Here is a 23105-nt window from a genome sequence, read left to right on the forward strand (position 1 = left end):
CAGAGTCTCTTTCAGCATCTGCACATCCCTGCACAGCTCCTGTAGACGCTGCTGTCCCCTGAATCCAGGCAGACCGGGCTGCATTTGCCTGCTGCCAGTGTGAGGGGAAGAAAGAGCAAGAGTTCATTAGGGCTTGACCTGAAATGATGTTTTGGCGCTTCTGCTTCTTCTCACAGCTTTGGCAGCTGAGCAGCATCTCAGTCCCTGCCACCCACTGGCCCTTGGAATGCACACATGAGCCCACGTATCGCTTCTGGTGAACCCAAGTGGCCGCGTCAGTTTGAAAGGGCAGCTGTTGTTTCACTGTTACCTTTCTTGGCTGGTTACAGCCCCTCCTGCCTGTACTACAGCCTGTGCTTGAAGACACAAAACTGCCATGAAGACACAAAACTACCATGATGCCTTGAGGAAAGGCATCAAAAGCTTGACAAAGGCTGAAGGGAACACTCTGATTACCCTTTTTCCCAAGAGATTTCTTTAGCTGAAGTTGCTAAACAGGACCAGACTTGACACCGCGGCATGGGCTTGTGGTTCTTTTATTTCTCGAGCCCTCAGTCCTGCGTGGGACTCGGTAACCGGGTGCTGCAGAGGCTCCGGCAAGGCATCAAAGACGCCTGCCCCGCACCCAAGGGTGGTGCAAGATCTCCTCCAGCTCTGGCCTGTCCGCGGGGTGCTTGGACAAACACCAGCGGATCAGATGTTGGCACTCTGGGGAGAGAAGCCAGAAAGCACCGGTCACTTGCAGAAGGCTCCTGCCCAGCTGCTCCCGGCACCCGCAGGGCCTGGGCCGTGCTGCGTGTGCCCAGAGCTGTGCCGGCCTCCCGGCTGACTCTGCCCTTTGCGGGACAGCGGCACGGCAGGACACGGGCCACCTCCTTCAGCCAAGCGGGCCACACCGACCCTGTTGTCACGGGCTGCCTCCTGCGGCCAGCCCTTGAGGGCAGATCGGCTTCCCACGCAGCCACATGAGGGCCACGCTGGGCTGCGTGGGAAGCCGATCTGCCAAAGCCTGCCTTCTTGAGGCCGGACACCAACCTGGAGAGACCTGCTGCCAGAAGAAGAGCTGCCCCGACACGATGTCACGGTCCTCCTGGAAGGGCATGTTCCCACAGACCATGACGTACAGCAGCACGCCCAGGGACCAGATGGTTGCTGAATGGCCGTGGTAGCAGCCAAGGCAGATCCACTCGGGTGGGCTGTACATGTGTGCTCCTAGGGGACACAGGCGGCGCTGTCCAGGCGCAGGCTGCTGGCTTCCAGAGCCTGGTGCCAGCCTCCTGGCGGAAGCAGGGGCTGCACCGGTGGCCACAACTTCCCCCCGAGGCCACCCGGCGTCCCCCAGCCAATTGGCTAAAGCCAGGAAACCATTCTGCAAGGCAAACAAGGCCAGCGCAGCAGCCCAAGCCCTTGCGGGCCTGCCAAGCCGAGCGGCCGGGGCCTGGCTTTGGCAGCCCCCCTCTGTGGGCAGGGCCGGCAGCCGGCTCCTGGGGCACAGCATCTGGCCCGTGCCAAAGGGCAGCCGGCAGCCGGCTGAATGCCGCACCACGCAGCCCAGGAGGGAGCGGGGCCGTGCAGTGCCTGACACTGGGAGCAGGGCCCGGCCTGTGGGCTCACCGGCAAATCGCGTGAAGGCCTGCTCCCGGAGGAAGGTGCCGCAACCGAAGTCGATGAGCTTCAGGTCGCCGCTCTCTGGGTCCACGAGGAGGTTCTCCGGCTTGATGTCCCGGTGCAGGACGCCGCAGGCGGTGCAGTGCCGCACGGCCTCCAGCACCTGGCAGAAAAGCCAGCGCGCCATCTCCTCGCACAGGAACCCCTGCTCCAGCAGGAAGGCCAGGAGATCCTGCGATGGCTCCGGACGCTCCATCACCAGCAGGAAGCTGTCAGGCAGCTCAAACCAGTCGAGGAGCCGGATGATGTTGTGGCAGCCAGAGCCCACCTTCTCCATGAGCACGATCTCCATGGGAACACGGGTGCCGTCGGGCTGTGAGGAGGAGACAGTGCCTCCAGCAGGCCTGATGCTGCCCTGTGGCTCCGCTGCCCCGTGCCTGGGATGCCCCAGTGCCCCCTTGGGCAGCCTCCCTGGTGCTTGGGCTTCCTCCCGCCCAGGGGATGCTGGGGGGTGCCCCCCTGCCCGGCCCCACCACCGGTGTTCGGCATCCCCGGGCCCGCCATGCTCCGGCTCGCACGCTGAGCCCACGCCCGCTCCCCCCGCCCTGCGCCGCCTCCCGCCCCCGGGGCCCGGCCTTATCCCTGCCCGCCACGCCCCGCTCTGTCGCGGTGGCCCCGCTCACTCACCAGCTCGTACCACTGCAGGACGCTCTCCCGGGCCACGCGTTTGATGGCCACCTGTAACCCCACGAGAGACGGGGCTGAGCTCAAGCCCTGCCCCGCCCCGCCCCTGGCCCTCCTCCCGCGCCCCGCCGTCCCGGCCACTTACCGGGCTCCCGTCCGAGAGGCGGATGCCCGAGAAAACGGTGCCGAAGCCACCGCTGCCCAGCTGCGGGCCCAGCTGGTACAGCTCCTGCAGCTTCTTCTTTTGCCCTGCGACCGAGACCGAGCCATCAGCCTTGCGCCCAGGGCCCCCCCGGCCAAGTGCCCGCGAGTGAAGCGGGCCGAGCCACCGCGGGCCACGTTGCTCTGACCTGCTTCCTGCTGCGCGCCGGGCAGCGGCCACCGCCTTGCAGCCGTCGGGCTGGCGAGCGGCAGAGCTGGGGCAGGGGAGCGCGCAGAGGCGGCTGCAGGAGCCGGAGGGCAGCGGGGCAGGGCGGCACCGTCGCTGTCCCCGGCGTCGTGGGCTGGACTCTGCTGTTGAGGACTGCCGGGGCTACAGCCCAAGGACTCGCACAGGGGGGTGTCAGGAGCAGCTGCAAACCAGAGAGGGGTTTTTTGAAGCCGTGGCATCAGAAGCACTGGAAACAGCCAGAGACTCTGCTGCTCTCAAGGGCCCTGGCCTGGCCTGGGGATGCCCCTCAAGAGCCCCGAGGGAGCCTCAGACAGCTCCTCAGAAGATCTCACCTGCTACCAGAAAGGCCTTCCTGGTAGTCGGTGGCCGTCTCGGAGCAGCTTCCTGGAGATGGAGGAGCCTCCTGGGTCTCTTGAGGGTCGTCTCCGCCACCAGGCACGGGCTGTTGCCAGCTGGCACAGCCAGCACAGCATCCTGGGAGCTGTGGGCGGGCAACTGCTGGCTCCAGCTCACTTGCTGCTCCGCCACCTGCTCCTGAGAAGGCTCCCCTGGATCGGGCTGGGCTCCCACTTGGACTTCGGGGCTTTCCCTGGCCACGTCAGTTGTCAGGGTTGCGCCCGTGTTGTTGAAGTCCGTGAGTCCAAGGGAGCTGGGAGACCTGTCCACAGGCTCTGCACCTTCTGCAGGCTGACAGGTCTCACTGAGCGTCTGCGGGGGATGGAGGCTGTCAGAGATAGCTGAGGCTCGTGGCAGGATGGAGGATCTCTGACAGCCTGAGCTTCTTGCCTGGATAGTGGGTCCCTCATGGTGTGCCATCCTTGCAAGGGTTGAGGCTCTCCCAGGGATGGAGAATCTTGCTGGGAGCAGCCTCTTGAAGGGATGGAGGCTCCTGGAGGAGCTGGACGAGCCACAGCAGGGCAGGTGGCCTCGCTTCAGCAGCTCCTCCAGTTCTTTCCACAACGCCTGCCACATCCCAGAGTAGAGCGGCACCCATGTCCCATTGCGAGCCCAGAGCAGCAGCATCAGCTCCTGCAGCTCCTGGGCCACTGCCACGCAGGGGCCGCAGCTGCAGGGGCTGTCCAGGGGGCTCGCGGGAGCACGTGGCCGCTTGCGAGGGGTTGCCCGAGGCCTGGAGGACCTGGGAGCCACAGGGGCTCCTCGCTTCCTCCGTGAGCCTCTGGGCTGCACCCCGGGGCGCTTGTGTCTCTTCGATGTCCATGCCTGCCGCCTCCGTGGTTGCCAGTGGCCAACGGCCCACCAGACAGCCACAGTGGCCAGCAGCAGGACAAGCACAATCACCAGGACGCCACCGTCACCCATGGCTCCGGCACGTCCCATCGCGACTGCACTGGCAGCTGCAGGTGCTGGCCTGTGTTACGTAGCGACTGCGCGGTGATGTCACAGTGCTGTGGGCCAGGACAGCCGTGTGACATCCCAGCCCTGCCTCTCGCCAGCGCTCAGCCCCTTTGTGCCGTCACAGCCCTGTGCCCACCTCAGGGATCAGCAGAACCAGCTCATCTCTGAAGATGCACATGGCCAGAAGAAGCCTGGCAGTAAGAACAGGAGCTCAGCCTGCTGCAGTGAATCGTTCCCTACAGCAAGTGGCACATCAGGAAGAGTGCTGCTGCCACCAGTGTCAAGCCCATGGCTCCCAGGACACTGCAGCGGTATCAACTGGAAACACCCACTACTCTGTGCCTGAGAAGATCTTCCAGAGACAAAGGGAGTTGAAGTTCCTGTGTCTCTGGGGAGCTCTCCTGAACTGGCTGTTGAGGACAGGAAGAGTTTTCTGTAACAGCTCACCAACTTCTGCATTGCCTCTTTTCTAAATAAGTCAGGATTTCCCAAGGAGTGCTCATGGTGCTCCCACTGCTCTGGTTTTGACGGGCATAGGGTTCCTTTTTTCCCAATTGCTGGCACGCGCTGGTTTCAGATTCACGATGGGAATGCTGTGGATCAAACAGGGGTGGTTTGGTTTCTGCTGAGCAGGGCTTGCCCTCTTCAAGGACTTTGCAGCGTCCCTTGGCATAGTGCATGTTTTCCACTGGGAAGGGAGGGAGGAGTGTTGAAGACAGAGGCAAAGAATGCATTAAACACCTGTGCTGTGTCCCTGTTCCTGTTTGTGAGGTGACCATCCACATCCTGGAAGGGGACAATGTTATTTCTACAATGTTTTTTTCCATTAATATATTTTAAAACACTCTTTTTATTGTGCCCCACATTTCTGGCCACCTTCCTCTCCAGCTGAGCTTTCGCTGCACCAAAGTTCTCCCTACAGTGGCAAGAGACATCTCTGTGGAAGGAATGAGAAGGAGGTGTCTTTACAAACTATCTGTGGGCCTGATGGTAGATAAAGCCAGATACTGATAGGTGAAAGAAGCAAAGAGAGGAACCATAAATTCCATAGGAATTCCACTAATTGACACAGAATGTTACTCACTCAAGGCTCTGCTAATCCCTGGATTTAGAGCAAAAGAACAGAGACACGAGGAAAAGAATGAGGGTGGGGGGTACACATTAGAAAGGGGGTTTGTATTAAGCCATTCGGGAAGTCTGTACCTCTCAAGTACCTCAGCCAGTGGGGAAGGAGAGAGGGAAATGCAGCTGGGAAATTAGGAGAAAAAGGAAGCTGCGTCCTCTAACAATTTGAGAGATCACATGGGAAATGCCCATGACCTCTCCCTTGATTCAAATAAAGTAACAGGACTGCTCTGTCTCTTGTTTGGACATAAACCTGTGGTGTTTGTGGATTAATTTTCCTGACATCTGTATTCTTCTGCTGATCTTGCTTCCACTGGGCACACAGCTTTCTTTTCCATCCTCTTTCCCAGAGAAGATGCCTTCTGCCTCTCCTGCTTGGCTTCCGACATTTGGGAATTGCCTGCTCCTGTGCCCTTAGGAGGTGATGTCAAAATTGACCAGCACTGATGGACCCCAGCACCTGCAAAAACATTGTCCCTGGAGACCCTGCTTACCAGTTCCCTGAGCAGTCTGAAGTCTGCTCTCCTCATGCCCTGAGCTGAGGTTTTGCTGGCCCTTTTCCTCTTGTCAGAGGTTGGAAACTCGATTTATCTGTGGTTGCTGTGGCCAAGACGGCCGCCAGTCCCCACTTGGCTCAGGGCACGTGGGACTCAGACGGCGGCCTGGCTCCAGAGGGGCTGAGCTGGAGAGTCCTGGGCTGTGGGGGGCTCCCCCCTTACCTGGGAGGAGGCTCCCTGGGGAGGAAGAAGGGTCTGGCATGAGCCACAAGGCCCCTGGCCAAGGGACGGTAGCAGGGGACATGTCCGTAGCGGATGCTGTCTGGGAGGAGCTGTGGCAACGAGTGGGTGTGGGGCTGGGGGTGTCACAGAGCTCAGAGAGGGTGTTCCCCCAGCCCAGCAGGCAGAAAGCCGCTGGCTCACAGCAGGAGCCAAGTTCCAGGTCACCAGGAACAGCCCCCTCCCTCACCAGTGCTCCCAGCCTCCCACAAAGGTTGGTTATGCCCATGGGTGCTGCCAAGGTTCCCCATGAGAACAGGGCTGGACACCCTAAAAAGGGGGGTCAACACCCCAGGGGCAAAGCCAGTGCCGGGCGGAATGAGTGGGATGAGTGTGAGAGGACCAGCTCTACCCCTCCCATCCCGCACCAGGGAGCAGGGACCTTCCTGGGACAGCTCCAGGAGGAAATTCAGGACCATCCTTGCCTGGGACAGGGGTGCCAAGGAGATCCAGGAGGGATCAGTGTCCAGCTCTGTGTCCTGGGACACCCTGCGCCCTGTTCCTCACAGCCCTGATTTTCACGAAGGAGCCACAGGAGCCTCCTGGCCATTGATGGATTTTTCTTTCAGGAATTCACTGTGGAGCTCGTTTCTCTTTTTTTTCCTCTTTCTGAGCTCCTATAAACACGGCATGGAGCTGGAGGGGGCGGAGCGGGGCGGGGCGGAGAAGACCCAGCTGGGGAAGTCTTGAGGGGTTCTGTGTCTCTGGCACCCTGCTTTCCTCCTCTTCCTTTCGTGGAGGTGTGGGCTGGGAACGGAGCATCTTTCCCGGATGGCCGCGGTGCCCCGGATCCCTGCCCTGAGTGGAGGGACAACACCGGGCGTCTCTGGCCTGCCCCACGCAGCCAGGGTGTCCCACAGAGCTCCTCCAAACCCCTGCTCTTGGCCGCCAGGGGCCTAATTAGTGACGTATTAACGAGGGACGAACTAAGGGCGCTAATTAGGGAGGGGAGGGCGGGGAGGGGGCGTGGCCAGGGCCTCAGCGGCGCCGAGGGGGCGTGGTCGGAGCGGGGGCGGGGCCAGCGCTGAGGGGAAAAGGGCGGGAAAAGGCTCGGTGCTGCTGAGGGGAAGCGTCGGGAAGGAGGGGACGGAGGGATATTGCTGGGAAAAAGGGAGACACAAGAGCTCTTGGGGGCCTGAAACCACTAACAGTGGTGGAGGGGAGCCCAACACACTCCTCCTATGTATCCCTCTCCTTTACACAGGGGAAGCCGTGGCTAAAATCCAGGAAAAACAGTGCCGTGGATCCAAGGAATCAGAAGCAGGATCTGTGTGGAGGGTGTCCCTCACGGGAGGCACATGAATCGAACTGAGCGAGGCTGGGGCAGGAGGGTCACGCCGAGCAGAGAAGGGGGACCCTCTGTCCATGCCAAGGCCCAGGGCAGCCCTGTACCGGGAAGCGCGCAGGGAGCGGATCCTTGAGCTGCTGCACGTTCGCGCTGCCCTCGCTCAGCCGGGAGCCCCCTCATTGCCCAGGGGGAGCTGGTGGCAGTGGGGAGTGGGAAAGATCTGTCCTACACCTCCATGGACTCCGACGCCATGTTCATGGGCTGCGCCAAATGGCTGCCCTGTTGGGAACAGAACCAGAGACCTCCTGATTTACTGCTCCAGAAAAAGAAAAATCCCAAACATTAATTCCAAGGGGGATAATTGAATATCTCCTCGGCATCTGGAGATCTATTACCTGAATCCAGTCATGAGTTTCCTTCAGGTCTCCTCCCTCGGGACCAGTTAAACAGGAGGTGGTGTTAAACTCTTCCCCCCTACTTAATTCTAAATCCTCCTGTTCCATGAGAGGCTCTTTTGGTCAACAAAGCCTTAACTTGATGTGAAGCTTAAGGGTTAGAGAGCCTCCTGCCGTCCTCAGTTACCATGAAAGCCGTGGCTGCACAATTTTGCAAACAATGGGGCCACCCCTCGCCGAGGGGTCTAACATTTCAGAAGAATGGGCCATCGGTCTTCAAGTACTGCCCCGTGGTGTTCTTGCACTAGAACTCCTCTGGCATGGTCCCGTTCAACATCCACATAAAATGCAAATACTTTTTTGTTGGGGAGGATGAAACAGGAAAACCTTGGAAATATGATTGCCTGACAAAAGATTTTGGGAATATGAAAACTACAGGCAACATCGAAATGAAAGCCACTTTTGAAATACCAGGTCTTAGTTACTGAACAACTAGAAAACAATGGTATGGCCACTGAAGATAATCCCCTCTTGATTGAACAATACCCTCTGCTTGCAGGCAGGTCCAAGGGTCAGAGCAGACCCTACTAGCTCAGCAGAAGGGGTCCAAAGAGTAGTTTTTAGAAGTTAAGATGTAACACTTTATGGTAATATAAGAACTCTTATAGGCTGTATGTAAATGCTATAGGATTTGTATCTTGTATTAGATTGGTTAGTGACAATTAGAATATTCAGTACAGAAGATGATTTATTGTATTGTAACCAGGACTTCAGACACTTCTATTCATTCTCACTTCCATTCTCTCTTCTATTCATTCTCTATTCCTCTCTTCCACTTCTACTCTTACTTCCACTCTTGCTCTTACACCCTCTCTCTCTCTCTCACCTGCTTACTCTCTTGGGCCTGCTCAGAGCTGAGTCTAGCAGCTCTGAGCAGTGCCCCAATACCCACGCCTTTACAATAAACCGACTGTGTCCCAAGACCTGCTTATAGAGATCTCTCCATCCGTCTCCGTCCCGACCAAACCCGCCCAGAACCTACACTTTTTCCCTGTCTGGAAGGGCTAGGGCAGGAGCCTCAGTTCATCTGCTTTTTAACACTTTAAAATTCTGCCAGGTTCTCACCTTGAAGGATAGCAGTGTTATAGGGAGACATCCGTGGCTCCAAAAGACCTGCCTTTAACAGGGACTCAGTAACAGGCTGTAACCCCTTCCTTCCCTCCCGAAAGAGGGTATTGCTTTTTAAACACCACTTGTCCTGGTGGCTTCAAAGTGATTTGGAGAGGTTCCATATCTAATTTTCCACATTTCCCTGGCACTACCCACACTTCTGGGTTTACTTCAGCATAGGCCTTCTCCGGCATTTGACAGACAGTTAGAGCAGTGGTAGCTTCCTTATCAATTTTATTATTATTAATTTACATTCCCAGTTTAGCTATCAAATCCCTTCCCAGTAAATTACAATCACAATCAGGAACAAACAGAAATTCATGCATTTCAAACCTATCCCCCACATTTACCAATAGTGGTTGAATAAAATGCACCTGCTCCTCTATCCCAATTGGTCCCTGAATAATCAAAGAACTTCTTGACAGTTTCCCCCCTTAGGCCTAAAGTTGCGAGTGGATCGAGAGGTCCCGTGTGTCCCAGGGAACTGACTTGGTCTCTGTCCACACCTGCCCTGCCTGTTAGCAAGGGCCCCAGTGTGGTGAGTCCCTGGTACGATGGCAGCCCCTGACACCCCTAACAATCCATTTCCATCAAACGGTGGCTCTGCGGTCACTCCCGCATCCAGTGTCCTTCTGCCCTGCAGATGGCACTGATCCCTTCGCCATCACGGTTTCGATCGGCTCTGCTCTGTGCTGCCCACCCCGTCCCCTGGATCCTGGGGGTCCCCTTGATCCCTGAGGTTTATAACCCAAATCCTCCACCCTGGCCCCACAAGCCAATCTGGTGCAGGGTCATCTACTGGATCCCTGCCACCTGTGTCCTAGGGGCTCTTCGTGTCTTGTACTGGGTTCCCCTCCAGTTATGCCAGGGTGGGACTGTAGGAACAATACCTCCTTGTTTTCCCTGCCCTGGAAGCTGGAGATACAAGGGACCTCCTACTTTGTGGCACTGTCTGCCACTCCCAGGGCCACACAGAGATACCCAGGGACATGCTGGAATGACACTTCCTTGCTCCATGGCAGCTCCCAGTGTCTTTCAGTGGCATCAGTAGGAGCTGAAGATGGCCTGGATGCGCTCCCCAGCTGGTGGTCTGTAGGTGCTCCCCCACCCTGGGCCACCCATCTTCATTGAGGGTGTCCCCAGCACTGTGGCACTGCCAGTATGTCCTGTCATCCATGCTGGAAGCCAGCTCGTGGATGGAGACCACCATGGGGCCCCAGGATGTCTGGAAGTTGCGAGGAAGAGGGCTCCGGGCTGGGTGGTGGGATGCCCAACCCCACTGCCACAGCCCCTCTGGCTCTCACCTAAAGGTTTCAGAGTTCTCCTCTGCCACCACCTCCAGCACCCTGAGCAGCATGGAGCCACCTGGGGCCCTTTCTGAGGTGGAGTAGTGGAAGTATTTTCCCTGAACTGTGTTGGCAGAAGAGGAGGGCAAGGACGTGCAGAGCCATCTGTCCCAAGGTCATGGCTGTGGGGACAAGAGGACAGCCGGGGCACATGGTGGGATGGCACCTGGCACCACCTTGCCCATCCAGGGCACCCTGAGAGCCAGCAGTGCCGAGACTGCAGTGCCTGGTCCTCCGAGACCAAGTGCGTGGTCCTCCCTTTCCCTTCCCAGCCCCTCATCTCCTCCCCTCCCTGCCTTGCTGGGCTCTCCTCACTGCCTCCTCTTTGACCTTCTGGAGCAGCCGCTTATGGATGGACTCTCGGTGGCTACTCCTGGACAGGTCCATGGCAGGACGCTGGGGTTTGGCACCTTGTTGGGATTGAGGGGTCCCTCCAGGCACTGAAGCAACTGGAAGACCAGTTGTTGCGGGGCCACTGGAAGGACAGGTGTGGCCACCACGTTTGCACTGGGGGCAGGAGGTCGCTGGGATCCCACGTCCTGTCCGCAGTCTTTCTCCCAGCTTTCTGTGGCTGACACTCAGCTCAGCCCTCCGTGGCTGTGCAGCCCACCAGGGCCAGCAGGACCGCGATGCCCAAAGCCATGGCAAGCATCCTCTCAGGACAGGCTGACCCACTCAAGATGGCAGAATCCTGTGGGAATTGGGCTCTCTGGGCATCCTCTCTGCTTTTAGCTGTTGCCAGTGTCCTTGTCCCACAGACCCTGGCTCTGCCAAGTACCACCGGCTTCTCTGGGTGCTGAAGGGTGTCCAACGGGGGAGGCAGAGTGGTGCGAGGGACAGTGATCTTCCATTTGGGATTGCTGGGGACAGCTTGGACCAGAACAATATCCATGAGGCTGTGGCATTGGATGGGATTCATCCCAGTATGTCCCAGCAGGAACCCCCTAAATCATCTACCCAAGCTCCTGAAAGCCCAAGGAGGTCCATGCTGGCTCAATGCTCTCCAGCTGTATGCGACTTGACAGCAAGGGCTTGGACTTTCCAGGAAACTCCAGCCCTCTTAATCTAATCTTGATAGCAGGAAAAATGGTGGAGAAGGTCATACTTGGCACTACTGGGAAGTGATGGAAGGACAATGCCAGCGTCAGCCGGGGGCAGCGTGAGATAACAGAGGGAAATTCCAGTCTAACTGACTGATTATCCTGCTGCCATAAGGTCACCTGTCTCATAGGTGATGGGAAGGCATTGCAGGTTGTATTTCAGGATTTTAAGAGGAGTTGTGACCCTGTCCCTCACAGAATCCTTCTGGAGCAGGTGTCCAGATGTGAGATGAGCAGGGACAGGGTGTGCTGGGTGAAGAACTGGCTGATGTACTGGTTTTCAATGGGATAGGATCCATTTTCTTCCCAGGAAGTGGGACAGAGTTGGATTTGGATTCAGGATGGGAATGAAGTGGATAGCACGTGGGTGGTTTGGATGTTGCTGAGCAGGGCTTGCCCTCCCCAAGGACTTTACAGTGTCCCATTGGACAATCCATGTCCCGTGCTCTGCCAGCAAGGAGGTGACACCATCATCATTCCCCTCCTCATCCCTGTGTCCTACTTAGACAAGAATCTTCCACCCACTCTGCTCCAGAGGGCCCTCAAGTGCCCACAGGGAGCCCCTTTCTTCCTCCTGTGGCACTGGAGAGCGCTGGGGTGAGGCAGGGCTGTGACGGCACAAAGGGGCTGAGCGCTGGCGAGAGGCAGGGCTGGGATGTCACACGGCTGTCCTGGCCCACAGCACTGTGACATCACCGCGCAGTCGCTACGTAACACAGGCCAGCACCTGCAGCTGCCAGTGCAGTCGCGATGGGACGTGCCGGAGCCATGGGTGACGGTGGCGTCCTGGTGATTGTGCTTGTCCTGCTGCTGGCCACTGTGGCTGTCTGGTGGGCCGTTGGCCACTGGCAACCACGGAGGCGGCAGGCATGGACATCGAAGAGACACAAGCGCCCCGGGGTGCAGCCCAGAGGCTCACGGAGGAAGCGAGGAGCCCCTGTGGCTCCCAGGTCCTCCAGGCCTCGGGCAACCCCTCGCAAGCGGCCACGTGCTCCCGCGAGCCCCCTGGACAGCCCCTGCAGCTGCGGCCCCTGCGTGGCAGTGGCCCAGGAGCTGCAGGAGCTGATGCTGCTGCTCTGGGCTCGCAATGGGACATGGGTGCCGCTCTACTCTGGGATGTGGCAGGCGTTGTGGAAAGAACTGGAGGAGCTGCTGAAGCGAGGCCACCTGCCCTGCTGTGGCTCGTCCAGCTCCTCCAGGAGCCTCCATCCCTTCAAGAGGCTGCTCCCAGCAAGATTCTCCATCCCTGGGAGAGCCTCAACCCTTGCAAGGATGGCACACCATGAGGGACCCGCTATCCAGGCAAGAAGCTCAGGCTGTCAGAGATCCTCCATCCTGCCACGAGCCTCAGCTATCTCTGACAGCCTCCATCCCCCGCAGACGCTCAGTGAGACCTGTCAGCCTGCAGAAGGTGCAGAGCCTGTGGACAGGTCTCCCAGCTCCCTTGGACTCACGGACTTCAACAACACGGGCGCAACCCTGACAACTGACGTGGCCAGGGAAAGCCCAGAAGTCCAAGTGGGAGCCCAGCCCGATCCAGGGGAGCCTTCTCAGGAGCAGGTGGCGGAGCAGCAAGTGAGCTGGAGCCAGCAGTTGCCCGCCCACAGCTCCCAGGATGCTGTGCTGGCTGTGCCAGCTGGCAACAGCCCGTGCCTGGTGGCGGAGACGACCCTCAAGAGACCCAGGAGGCTCCTCCATCTCCAGGAAGCTGCTCCGAGACGGCCACCGACTACCAGGAAGGCCTTTCTGGTAGCAGGTGAGATCTTCTGAGGAGCTGTCTGAGGCTCCCTCGGGGCTCTTGAGGGGCATCCCCAGGCCAGGCCAGGGCCCTTGAGAGCAGCAGAGTCTCTGGCTGTTTCCAGTGCTTCTGATGCCACGGCTTCAAAAAACCCCTCTCTGGTTTGCAGCTGCTCCTGACACCCCCCTGTGCGAGTCCTTGGGCTGTAGCCCCGGCAGTCCTCAACAGCAGAGTCCAGCCCACGACGCCGGGGACAGCGACGGTGCCGCCCTGCCCCGCTGCCCTCCGGCTCCTGCAGCCGCCTCTGCGCGCTCCCCTGCCCCAGCTCTGCCGCTCGCCAGCCCGACGGCTGCAAGGCGGTGGCCGCTGCCCGGCGCGCAGCAGGAAGCAGGTCAGAGCAACGTGGCCCGCGGTGGCTCGGCCCGCTTCACTCGCGGGCACTTGGCCGGGGGGGCCCTGGGCGCAAGGCTGATGGCTCGGTCTCGGTCGCAGGGCAAAAGAAGAAGCTGCAGGAGCTGTACCAGCTGGGCCCGCAGCTGGGCAGCGGTGGCTTCGGCACCGTTTTCTCGGGCATCCGCCTCTCGGACGGGAGCCCGGTAAGTGGCCGGGACGGCGGGGCGCGGGAGGAGGGCCAGGGGCGGGGCGGGGCAGGGCTTGAGCTCAGCCCCGTCTCTCGTGGGGTTGCAGGTGGCCATCAAACGCGTGGCCCGGGAGAGCGTCCTGCAGTGGTACGAGCTGGTGAGTGAGCGGGGCCACCGCGACAGAGCGGGGCGTGGCGGGCAGGGATAAGGCCGGGCCCCGGGGGCGGGAGGCGGCGCAGGGCGGGGGGAGCGGGCGTGGGCTCAGCGTGCGAGCCGGAGCATGGCGGGCCCGGGGATGCCGAACACCGGTGGTGGGGCCGGGCAGGGGGGCACCCCCCAGCATCCCCTGGGCGGGAGGAAGCCCAAGCACCAGGGAGGCTGCCCAAGGGGGCACTGGGGCATCCCAGGCACGGGGCAGCGGAGCCACAGGGCAGCATCAGGCCTGCTGGAGGCACTGTCTCCTCCTCACAGCCCGACGGCACCCGTGTTCCCATGGAGATCGTGCTCATGGAGAAGGTGGGCTCTGGCTGCCACAACATCATCCGGCTCCTCGACTGGTTTGAGCTGCCTGACAGCTTCCTGCTGGTGATGGAGCGTCCGGAGCCATCGCAGGATCTCCTGGCCTTCCTGCTGGAGCAGGGGTTCCTGTGCGAGGAGATGGCGCGCTGGCTTTTCTGCCAGGTGCTGGAGGCCGTGCGGCACTGCACCGCCTGCGGCGTCCTGCACCGGGACATCAAGCCGGAGAACCTCCTCGTGGACCCAGAGAGCGGCGACCTGAAGCTCATCGACTTCGGTTGCGGCACCTTCCTCCGGGAGCAGGCCTTCACGCGATTTGCCGGTGAGCCCACAGGCCGGGCCCTGCTCCCAGTGCCAGGCACTGCACGGCCCCATTCCCTCCTGGGCTGCGTGGTGCGGCATTCAGCCGGCTGCCGGCTGCCCTTTGGCACGGGCCAGATGCTGTGCCCCAGGAGCCGGCTGCCGGCCCTGCCCACAGAGGGGGGCTGCCAAAGCCAGGCCCCGGCCGCCCGGCTTGGCAGGCCCGCAAGGGCTTGGGCTGCTGCGCTGGCCTTGTTTGCCTTGCAGAATGGTTTCCTGGCTTTAGCCAATTGGCTGGGGGACGCCGGGTGGCCTCGGGGGGAAGTTGTGGCCACCGGTGCAGCCCCTGCTTCCGCCAGGAGGCTGGCACCAGGCTCTGGAAGCCAGCAGCCTGCGCCTGGACAGCGCCGCCTGTGTCCCCTAGGAGCACACATGTACAGCCCACCCGAGTGGATCTGCCTTGGCTGCTACCACGGCCATTCAGCAACCATCTGGTCCCTGGGCGTGCTGCTGTACGTCATGGTCTGTGGGAACATGCCCTTCCAGGAGGACCGTGACATCGTGTCGGGGCAGCTCTTCTTCTGGCAGCAGGTCTCTCCAGGTTGGTGTCCGGCCTCAAGAAGGCAGGCTTTGGCAGATCGGCTTCCCACGCAGCCCAGCGTGGCCCTCATGTGGCTGCGTGGGAAGCCGATCTGCCCTCAAGGGCTGGCCGCAGGAGGCAGCCCGTGACAACAGGGTCGGTGTGGCCCGCTTGGCTGAAGGAGGTGGCCCGTGTCCTGCCGTGCCGCTGTCCCGCAAAGGGCAGAGTCAGCCGGGAGGCCGGCACAGCTCTGGGCACACGCAGCACGGCCCAGGCCCTGCGGGTGCCGGGAGCAGCTGGGCAGGAGCCTTCTGCAAGTGACCGGTGCTTTCTGGCTTCTCTCCCCAGAGTGCCAACATCTGATCCGCTGGTGTTTGTCCAAGCACCCCGTGGACAGGCCAGAGCTGGAGGAGATCTTGCACCACCCTTGGGTGCGGGGCAGGCGTCTTTGATGCCTTGCCGGAGCCTCTGCAGCACCCGGTTACCGAGTCCCACGCAGGACTGAGGGCTCGAGAAATAAAAGAACCACAAGCCCATGCCGCGGTGTCAAGTCTGGTCCTGTTTAGCAACTTCAGCTAAAGAAATCTCTTGGGAAAAAGGGTAATCAGAGTGTTCCCTTCAGCCTTTGTCAAGCTTTTGATGCCTTTCCTCAAGGCATCATGGTAGTTTTGTGTCTTCATGGCAGTTTTGTGTCTTCAAGCACAGGCTGTAGTACAGGCAGGAGGGGCTGTAACCAGCCAAGAAATGCAACAGTGAAACAACAGCTGCCCTTTCAAACTGACGCGGCCACTTGGGTTCACCAGAAGCGATACGTGGGCTCATGTGTGCATTCCAAGGGCCAGTGGGTGGCAGGGACTGAGATGCTGCTCAGCTGCCAAAGCTGTGAGAAGAAGCAGAAGCGCCAAAACGTCATTTCAGGTCAAGACCTATTGAACTCTTGCTCTTTCTTCCCCTCACACTGGCAGCAGGCAAATGCAGCCCGGTCTGCCTGGATTCAGGGGACAGCAGCGTCTACAGGAGCTGTGCAGGGATGCGCAGATGCTGAAAGAGACTCTGGGACAGATGGTCACGCTCCAGCAGGCTCAGCCTCCCACGCTGGGGCAGGGAAAGAGCGTGAGGTGACCGCCGTGGCAGAGGAAGGAGCGGCAGAGAAAGTGATCCCTAGGGACTCCAAGGGAACCCCCTTGGTGTTACCAGCCTCTAACCCCGTCTCACATTCGGGAGTTGTGTTATGTAACGGAGCAATTCTTGATAACTTTGTTGCACCGTGTAGCCCAGAGCTACAGAACACTGGGTGGAAGGAGTGGTATTTCTCCCCAGCTCCCTTCTGGAGACTTTGCTATGCCAACAAAGAATCACTGAATGCTCGTAGCACCTCCTGTCCAGCAAGGGAGGGTTCTCCCTGCACTTGTGCACCCCAATACGGTATATTTTTGTCAGCTCTGAATTTTCCCTTCTCCACCTTCAGGATGAGAAAAAAGCCTGACTTTGCCTCTTAGCTTTCCTGCTCATTCACAACTGAAAGCCGTTGACATCCTGGACTTGCTCCCATGGTGTTGGGCCCATTGTGCCCCTCCCAAATATCTTCCTCTACCCTAAAAACAACTGATAGAGATGGAAAGTGCAGTAACCAGTCTAGTTACAGGAACAGGCCTGGGTGCCAGCTACAAATCTATGCTACCTTCTGTCTACTGCCGTGACCTACCGAAACAGGGGTCGGTAAAAAAAAGGGGTTTTTCATAAATGCACCTGCTCTTTCATTTTTCTTTTCTTTTCTAAGGGCTGCCAACCCTCTTGTGCCCTGAATTGCTCTCCAAGTCTCTACCCAAAGTCCTGACCCGAGCTGTGATGCTTCCAGCCAGGATCCCACCGTGAGGGGATGGCGAGAGTCCTGTCAGCCCTGATCTGGAGGCTGAGCTGGGGGTGACAATTATCCCTTTTTCCGATGGCCTGTGAGCAGTGACTGCCAGTTCTCCAAGGGCCGTGGCACGTTTCCTCTGGGAGCGGGAGATCCATTGTTACAAAGCTTCAATTTTTACAGAGGAAACATCTTCAGTTTCATTTTCTCCCTGTAGTGGAAGAAGAAACATCACTTACAGCTACTATTGTAAATAAACCAAAAGCATTTCAGACAGATTTGCTAAGTAGAAGCTTCTACTCCTCAAGGCACAGCTCCACTCTTTTTACAAGGTTTCCATTGAATGCAGTGTGGAATCTGCTCAAGTAGGAACTGCTGGGTGATGCTTATTGAGATGTATTTTTTCTTTAGGATGCGACTGTCTCCAAACTGGAGGATATTTAACAAACGGTAAGTAAATGGGTGTTGTCTCATTTAAGGTATGGAATGGCAGAGCAATGCAAAGAACTGGTAGAAGCAGGATATGATGTTCGCCAACCAGACAAAGAAAATGTGACTCTTCTTCACTGGGCAGCAACAAACAGCAGACAGGAGCTGGTGAAGTAAGCCGGGAGGCCCTGTGACAGTAACACAGCGTATTCTGCCACTGTTACCTATAATCGCTTTGTTGCTTTTGTACTTGAAGACAGAGGAATGCATTGCCTGAGAAGAAAAGGGCAGACAGCCCGGTTTCTTTAGATGTGAAATCATGTAGTACATGAAATCATGAAATGTTCCCGGGTTTGGGTTTTTTTAACAAAGTGTCCTGTTTTAAAAGTTAAATGTCTGCTAAGGAAGTGGGAACCTTCCTGGAATGGCAAGAAGACTGCTCTCTCCAAATCATTATAACTTCGAAAATTATGGGACTGAAAAAATGCAGGAAAGGAGTATCAGTTCTTTAGTACAGAATATGCACAGAACAAACCCCAGCACACGCACAGGAGGTTCCCCCGCCCAGGGCCGTGTTTGCCCTTTGCTGCAGTTACGGCCACGCCCGGCAGGGGCCGCTGGCGGCTGCGGCGGGCGCGGGGCGGGGCCGGGGGCACTCGCGGCCGGCAGGGGGCGCTCCGCTGCACGCTTGGCCCCTCAGCGGGGCGGGGGCAGCGGCGGCTCGGACACAACGGAGCTAAGGGAGCGATTCCCCGGGCACTCAGGGGACGGCGGACACAGCCCCGGCTCCAGGCGGAACACCATGCACCGTCTGTGCATTCCCGAGCGGCAGGGAGGCAGGGAAAGCAGGCACATTCGATCACATTGCCGAATTGCAGCCTAGCAAAGTCCCGAAGCCGAATGCACAAAAGCTCCCGCAGCAACCACGCAAGCGACTGCCCCGATCCGCCGGCGGAAGGGAAGCAGGCAGTTTTACACCGCAGTCACTGAATTCCAGGATTCCTGTAAGTCTCGGGCAGAGCGTACACCTTTTGCACGATGTGCGACTGCCTGGGCAGCCTTTAAAAACACGTGCCCTAAAGCAAAGCCCTCCATCTTCCCCAGGGTTTCCCGGCTGCCAAATCCTAAAGTTACAGTGACAATCTTCTTGGCGCAAAAGATCATGGGATAGATACCTTATGGTTAGGAATCCCCACCGAAGCCGGTATCCTTCCAGGGAGTTGGAGAGAGAGGGAAGGTCCTCCCCGAGCCTCCTTTTCTCCAGGCTGAGCCCCCCCATCTCCCTCAGCCGCTTCTCCTCAGACTTGTGCTCCAGAGCCTGCCCCAGCTCAATTCCCTTCTCTGGACACGCTCCAGCACCTCAAAGTCTTTCTTGCAGTGAGGGACCCAAAACTGACCCCACGATTCGAGGTGGGGCCTCAGCGGTGCCCAAAACAGGGGGACGGACAGTCATTGCCCTGGTCCTGCTGGCCGCACTGTTGCTGACCCAGGCCAGGATGCCAGTGTCCTTCTTGGCCACCTGGGCACACCTGGGCTTGTGTTCAGCAGCTCTTGGCCACCACCCCCAGGTCTTTTTCTGCGGGGCCATTGGAAATTGCACAGAACGGTCAGTGCAATGTGGAGAGTTTAGTAACAACTCCAGGCAGCCCAGTCTGATTTAGGGACTCTGTGGCCGCTTTGCTAACAAGTCAAGGCGGCCCAGTTCCCTTTAAGGGCTCTGTGGCCGCCTAAAGTAACCAGCCCGTAGCGCGGCAGGGGGATGCTGCGAGCCAAGTGCAGGTGTAAACTATGTCCTTGGACACCAATTCCCGCTCTTGCAGAACGTTTGGGTTTCTGCAGTGACCCCTCCTGCCCGGTGGCCGAAGCGCCTTCTGCGCGCCCGCGTTGCCGGCCGTGCTGGCGGCGCAGCCACGGAGGAACGGCCGCTCCGCGCGGGCCCCGCGGCCGCCGCTCCCCAGGGCACGGCCGAGCGCTCCGCGCGCGCAGCGGGACAGGGGGCGGAGCCTGCGTCGCTCGCGCTGCTCGGCCCGCGGGCGGAGCGCGCGCCACCAATGGGGAGCCGCGGGGCGGGGGCGGGGCCCGGAGGGGCCGGTGCCGCTGAGGGGCCGTGGGGGTGGCAGAGCGGGAGCGGCGGCGGCGGGGCGATCGCAGGGAGCGGGCTGTGCTGGGGGAGTGACCCCCGGCGAGGGACTGACCGAGCCGCGGCGGGGGACTGACAGAGCCCCGGTGAAGGAGTGGCCCCGGGCGTGTGGGTGGGTGCGTTCCTTCCTTACCGTGGGTGGGATCGGGCCTGGAAGGGAGCCAGCCGTGTGGGCAAAGAGGAGCGGCGAGCCGCCTTCCCCTCACATCGCTTCTGAAAAGAAGCCTACGGGCTACTAGAGGGAGTGGCCTTCAAATGGGACAGTGGGATTCGGATGACATTTTAAATTTTTTTTCGCTGTTGGGGTGGTCAGGCACAGGTTGCCCAGGGAGGTGGTGGTTGCAGAGGGTACGGTCAGGCTCAGTCAATGTGCAGAGAATGGATCAGGTTGGCGGCGATGAGGCACGTCGAGCCGGGAAGTCAGTCCGTAGTCCAGATTATAGGATGGTGATCTTTACCATAAGAAGTGTTTGATCAGACCGGAAGAAAGCTGTAGTGCATGTTGCACAGAGAGAATCAGGTGTTGCCGAGTAAGTCATTCTCCATTCCCACTGATTTTTGCTTGGATAGGATTCTGTCTTGTTTTCTGTGGTGTAAATGACATATATGGAGCAAAGAGTCTGGGCAAAAGCATCCAATTGAGTTGAAGATAAAACTGTAATAGCATATTTTTTCTGCTTTATTTCATACAGGATAAAGTCTCAATGTGTGTATCAAATCAAAAGCTGGCTTTACTTTTAGATGATGGATACAGATCTATGCTATGGCTACTGGACAGGTAATGAAACTATTTTTTTTAAATTATGCTATCCAAACTTTAAAAATATATTTTCCATTAAAAATGCAAAAAATTTTTGCCGTCCGAGGTAATGTAAAATGCGTGTTTTATCATCTTCCTGTAGTATAAATCAAAATAACAAAAACTATCTAAGAAATATATGTTGCACCAGCTACATCTTTATAAAGTAGCCTGGAAAGATTGGAGAATCAGTACAAGAATAAACCAAAGGAAAGGTCTTCTGAGTAGAGGAAGTGAAAACAGGAAACAGATGAGTTCTGAAGGGAAAAATATTAAAGAGAGAAACAATTGCCAATGTTTTTGCAAAAATAAAAAAGGACAAAGATGTGTGGTTACATCTTGTAGCTAGAGGATATTGAGAATTGTATTGTATATTTTAAAATTCTAATCTGGACAGAGACGATGTGTAATCCAGGTTATGAACTAATAAGAGTTGTAAGAGTTATGAGGCATAGTCACGATAAGAGTTGTGAGAATGAGCTTCAACAAACTCTGTGTCCACTGTAAAAGAGTTCCAGAAGAGATGATGTACTCATAGCTGGCATAGAGCAGTCAAGTTACGAAGCCTTTCTTATTTAAGCAGGAGATAGAAAAGAAGAGGCCTCCAGTAAGGCACTCCCACAAGCCAGAGGCAGAGCAGCGATTGTCCTGGAGCCACCAGTTCCCAACCAAGGTTCCAAGAACGATGTGACAGTACCAGAGGAGAAGACTTTTGGTGTGGCCCTGGAAAAAATGCTCCAGCAGCAAATGCAGATGTTCCCATCTGCAGGGCATTTAGTACCATCAGCAATGGAGAAGAAGGATGAGGATGAATTCCACACGTCGGATACTCCTGGCCGGAGACTTGACCATACCTGGTACCCCTGTGAGAGGTGCAGGACTGGAGACGGAGGAAGCCCTTTGGACAGGACTCGCTGCTCCCTCCGAGCCGCGGCTCTCAGCAGAGCCGTCTCATTGCTGAGGATGCACCTGGCCAGGAGGAGCCTTGCAGAGGAATAGGAGGCCAGCTCATTGCAGTCAGGGAATGGCTGACGGGTGTTTCCCAGCAGAACTTTCCTGGAGGTGCCGGTTCCAGTCCGTGACTCGCAGGATGCTGCAGCGCTGCCATAGGAGAAGGCCTTTGGCATGGTGCTAGAGAAGATCCTCGAGCAGCAAAGGCAGGTGTTGGCAGCTCCAGGGAATTCCCTGATGTCAGCAGTGGAGGAGCAGGATGAGGAAGATCTCCATGCTTGGGATACTTGTGGCAAGAGCCTCCATCCCTGCCAGAGCCTCGGTGAGAGCTGCCGGAGCGCAGACAGAGGAAGGCCTTTGGACAGGTGCAAGGTATGAATGATACACGGTCCCCAGTCGTGGTGTGAGCAGAAACATTTCTTCCAAGCATCCCTAGCTTTTAGAATAGTTTCACTCTCAGGTTGGAATAGCGTGAGCCTGGACAGCCAATAGTCTAAATGTTCAGATGTCTGCTACCCAATACTAGACCTGAACTCAAGTCTCTCCTAGCAACATCAGGCTTTTTCCCTAAGCCAAGTGCTGGGAGGGGAATTTCTTCTGAAAACTCCTGTGCTTCTGCTGCTTGGTCCATTTTAGAAAGTTTCCTCCATCGGCCCTGCCTTGATTGAATAGTCCTTTCTCTTCTGACTAGAAGCTCCAGGTTCTCTTGTTACAAGTTGTCTTTGTTTTCTTTGCCCCCAGACAGGAGTCCCTGCTCTCCTAGAGCCATGTCGGATATCAGAACCTGCTTGTGGCTGGGGATGCAGATGGCCAGGAAAGGGCTGGAAGTAAAAACTGGAGCAAGGCCGTGTCCAAGAAGATTATCCCAGAGAAAAGCATCCTAGGAGCAGCAAGTGTCCTGGAGCTGCCTGCCAGGTGCCAGTCCATGACTCCAAGGATGCTGCTGCGCTGCCAAAGGTGAAGAGGCTCAGAGAGCTGCCAGACAAGATCCTCGAGCACCAAAGGCAGGTGTTGGATGCTCCAGGGAATTGCCTGGGGTCAGCAGTGGAGGAGCAGGATGAGGAAGATCTCCACCCTTACCCCTCTTCCTCCTCGTCCTCCACCACCTCGTCTACCTTCTCCTCATCATCCTCCTCCTCATCCTGCTCCTCCTCGTCCTCCTCGTCGTCCTCCTCCTCATCCCCGTCCACCTCCTCCTCGTACTCGTCCTCAACCTCGCCATCATCGTCCTCGTCCAAACCCTCCTCGTCCTCCTCCTGGTCCTCCTCGTCCTCGTCCTCGTCTTCGTCCTCCTCCTCCTCCTCCTCCTCCTCCTCCTCCTGCTCCTCCTCCTTTTCCTCCTCCTCATCCACCTTGTCCTCGTCCTTGTCCTCCTCCTCCTCCTCCTCCTCGTCCTCCTCCTCCTCATCCTCCTCCTCCTCCTCCTCTCCGTCCTTGTCCTCGTCGTCCTCCTCGTCCTCGTCCTTATCCTTGTCCTCGTCCTCGTCCTCCTCATCCTCCACCTCCTCCTCGTCCTCCTCCTCCTCCTGGTCCTCCTCCTCGTCCTCCTCGTCCTCCTCATCCTCCACCTCCTCCTCGTCCTCCTCCACCTCCTCCTCATCCTCCTCGTCCTCCTCGTCCTCCTCGTCCTCCTCCTCCTCCTCCTCCTCGTCCCCCTCGTCCTCGTCCCCCTCGTCCTCCTCGTCCTCCTCGTCCTCCTCCTCGTCCTCCTCCTCTTCCTCCTCCTCGTCCTCGTCCTCGTCCTCCTCCTCCTCCTCCCCCTCCTCCCCTCCTCATCTTCGTCCTCCTCCTCCTCCTCCTTGTCCTCCTCATCCTCCTTGTCCTCCTCGTCCTCCTCCTCTTCCTCCTCCTCCTTGTCCTCCTCATCCTCCTCATCCTCCTTGTCCTCCTCGTCCTCCTCCTCTTCCTCCTCCTCCTCCTCCTCCTCCTCCTCCTCCTCCTCCTCCTCCTCCTCCTCCTCCCCCTCCTCGTCTT

General features: G+C 58.0%; 2 protein-coding genes and 1 long non-coding RNA gene across 4 annotated transcripts; 2 read left to right on the forward strand and 1 right to left on the reverse strand.

The window, feature by feature from the left end:
- Window positions 1–548: 548 nt before the first annotated feature.
- Window positions 549–4021, reverse strand: LOC116439082 (serine/threonine-protein kinase pim-2-like). Its single transcript, XM_032098150.1, has 8 exons — window positions 3674–4021; window positions 3016–3391; window positions 2643–2864; window positions 2438–2541; window positions 2296–2346; window positions 1615–1981; window positions 1036–1212; window positions 549–708 (listed from the first exon to the last, which is right to left on the reverse strand). Exons 1-8 carry the CDS (start codon window positions 4019–4021, stop codon window positions 605–607), a joined length of 1749 nt encoding a protein of 582 aa, XP_031954041.1. The 3' UTR covers window positions 549–604.
- Window positions 4022–11989: 7968 nt separating this feature from the next.
- LOC116439083 (serine/threonine-protein kinase pim-2-like) lies at window positions 11990–15462 on the forward strand. Its single transcript, XM_032098151.1, has 8 exons — window positions 11990–12337; window positions 12620–12995; window positions 13147–13368; window positions 13470–13573; window positions 13665–13715; window positions 14030–14396; window positions 14799–14975; window positions 15303–15462. The coding sequence occupies exons 1-8, from the start codon at window positions 11990–11992 to the stop codon at window positions 15404–15406; spliced, it is 1749 nt and encodes a 582-aa protein (XP_031954042.1). The 3' UTR covers window positions 15407–15462.
- A 3965-nt stretch (window positions 15463–19427) lies between these two features.
- LOC116439099 lies at window positions 19428–22323 on the forward strand. 2 transcript variants are annotated; one of them, XR_004238051.1, is made up of 4 exons: window positions 19428–19911; window positions 20074–20159; window positions 20764–21503; window positions 21873–22323. It is a non-coding gene; the product is annotated as an uncharacterized LOC116439099 (long non-coding RNA). The 2 variants fall into 2 exon arrangements; XR_004238050.1 differs by having other exon boundaries at window positions 19433–19493.
- Window positions 22324–23105: the final 782 nt, after the last annotated feature.

The sequence above is a fragment of the Corvus moneduloides genome, unplaced genomic scaffold (assembly GCF_009650955.1).
Source record: "Corvus moneduloides isolate bCorMon1 unplaced genomic scaffold, bCorMon1.pri scaffold_98_arrow_ctg1, whole genome shotgun sequence".
Classification (NCBI taxonomy): Eukaryota; Metazoa; Chordata; class Aves; order Passeriformes; family Corvidae; genus Corvus; species Corvus moneduloides.

Coding starts and splice junctions, on each gene's coding strand:
- LOC116439082 (XM_032098150.1), bottom strand. CDS start 4,021: ATGGGACGTGCCGGAGCCATGGGTGACGGTGGCGTCCTGGTGATTGTG. Junction 2,865..3,015: donor GAAGGCCTTTCTGGTAGCAG/GTGAGATCTTCT, acceptor TCTGGTTTGCAG/CTGCTCCTGACACCCCCCTG. Junction 1,982..2,295: donor TCCTGCAGTGGTACGAGCTG/GTGAGTGAGCGG, acceptor TCCTCCTCACAG/CCCGACGGCACCCGTGTTCC.
- LOC116439083 (XM_032098151.1), top strand. CDS start 11,990: ATGGGACGTGCCGGAGCCATGGGTGACGGTGGCGTCCTGGTGATTGTG. Junction 12,338..12,619: donor GGGCTCGCAATGGGACATGG/GTGCCGCTCTAC, acceptor CATCCCCCGCAG/ACGCTCAGTGAGACCTGTCA. Junction 14,976..15,302: donor CTGGCAGCAGGTCTCTCCAG/GTTGGTGTCCGG, acceptor TTCTCTCCCCAG/AGTGCCAACATCTGATCCGC.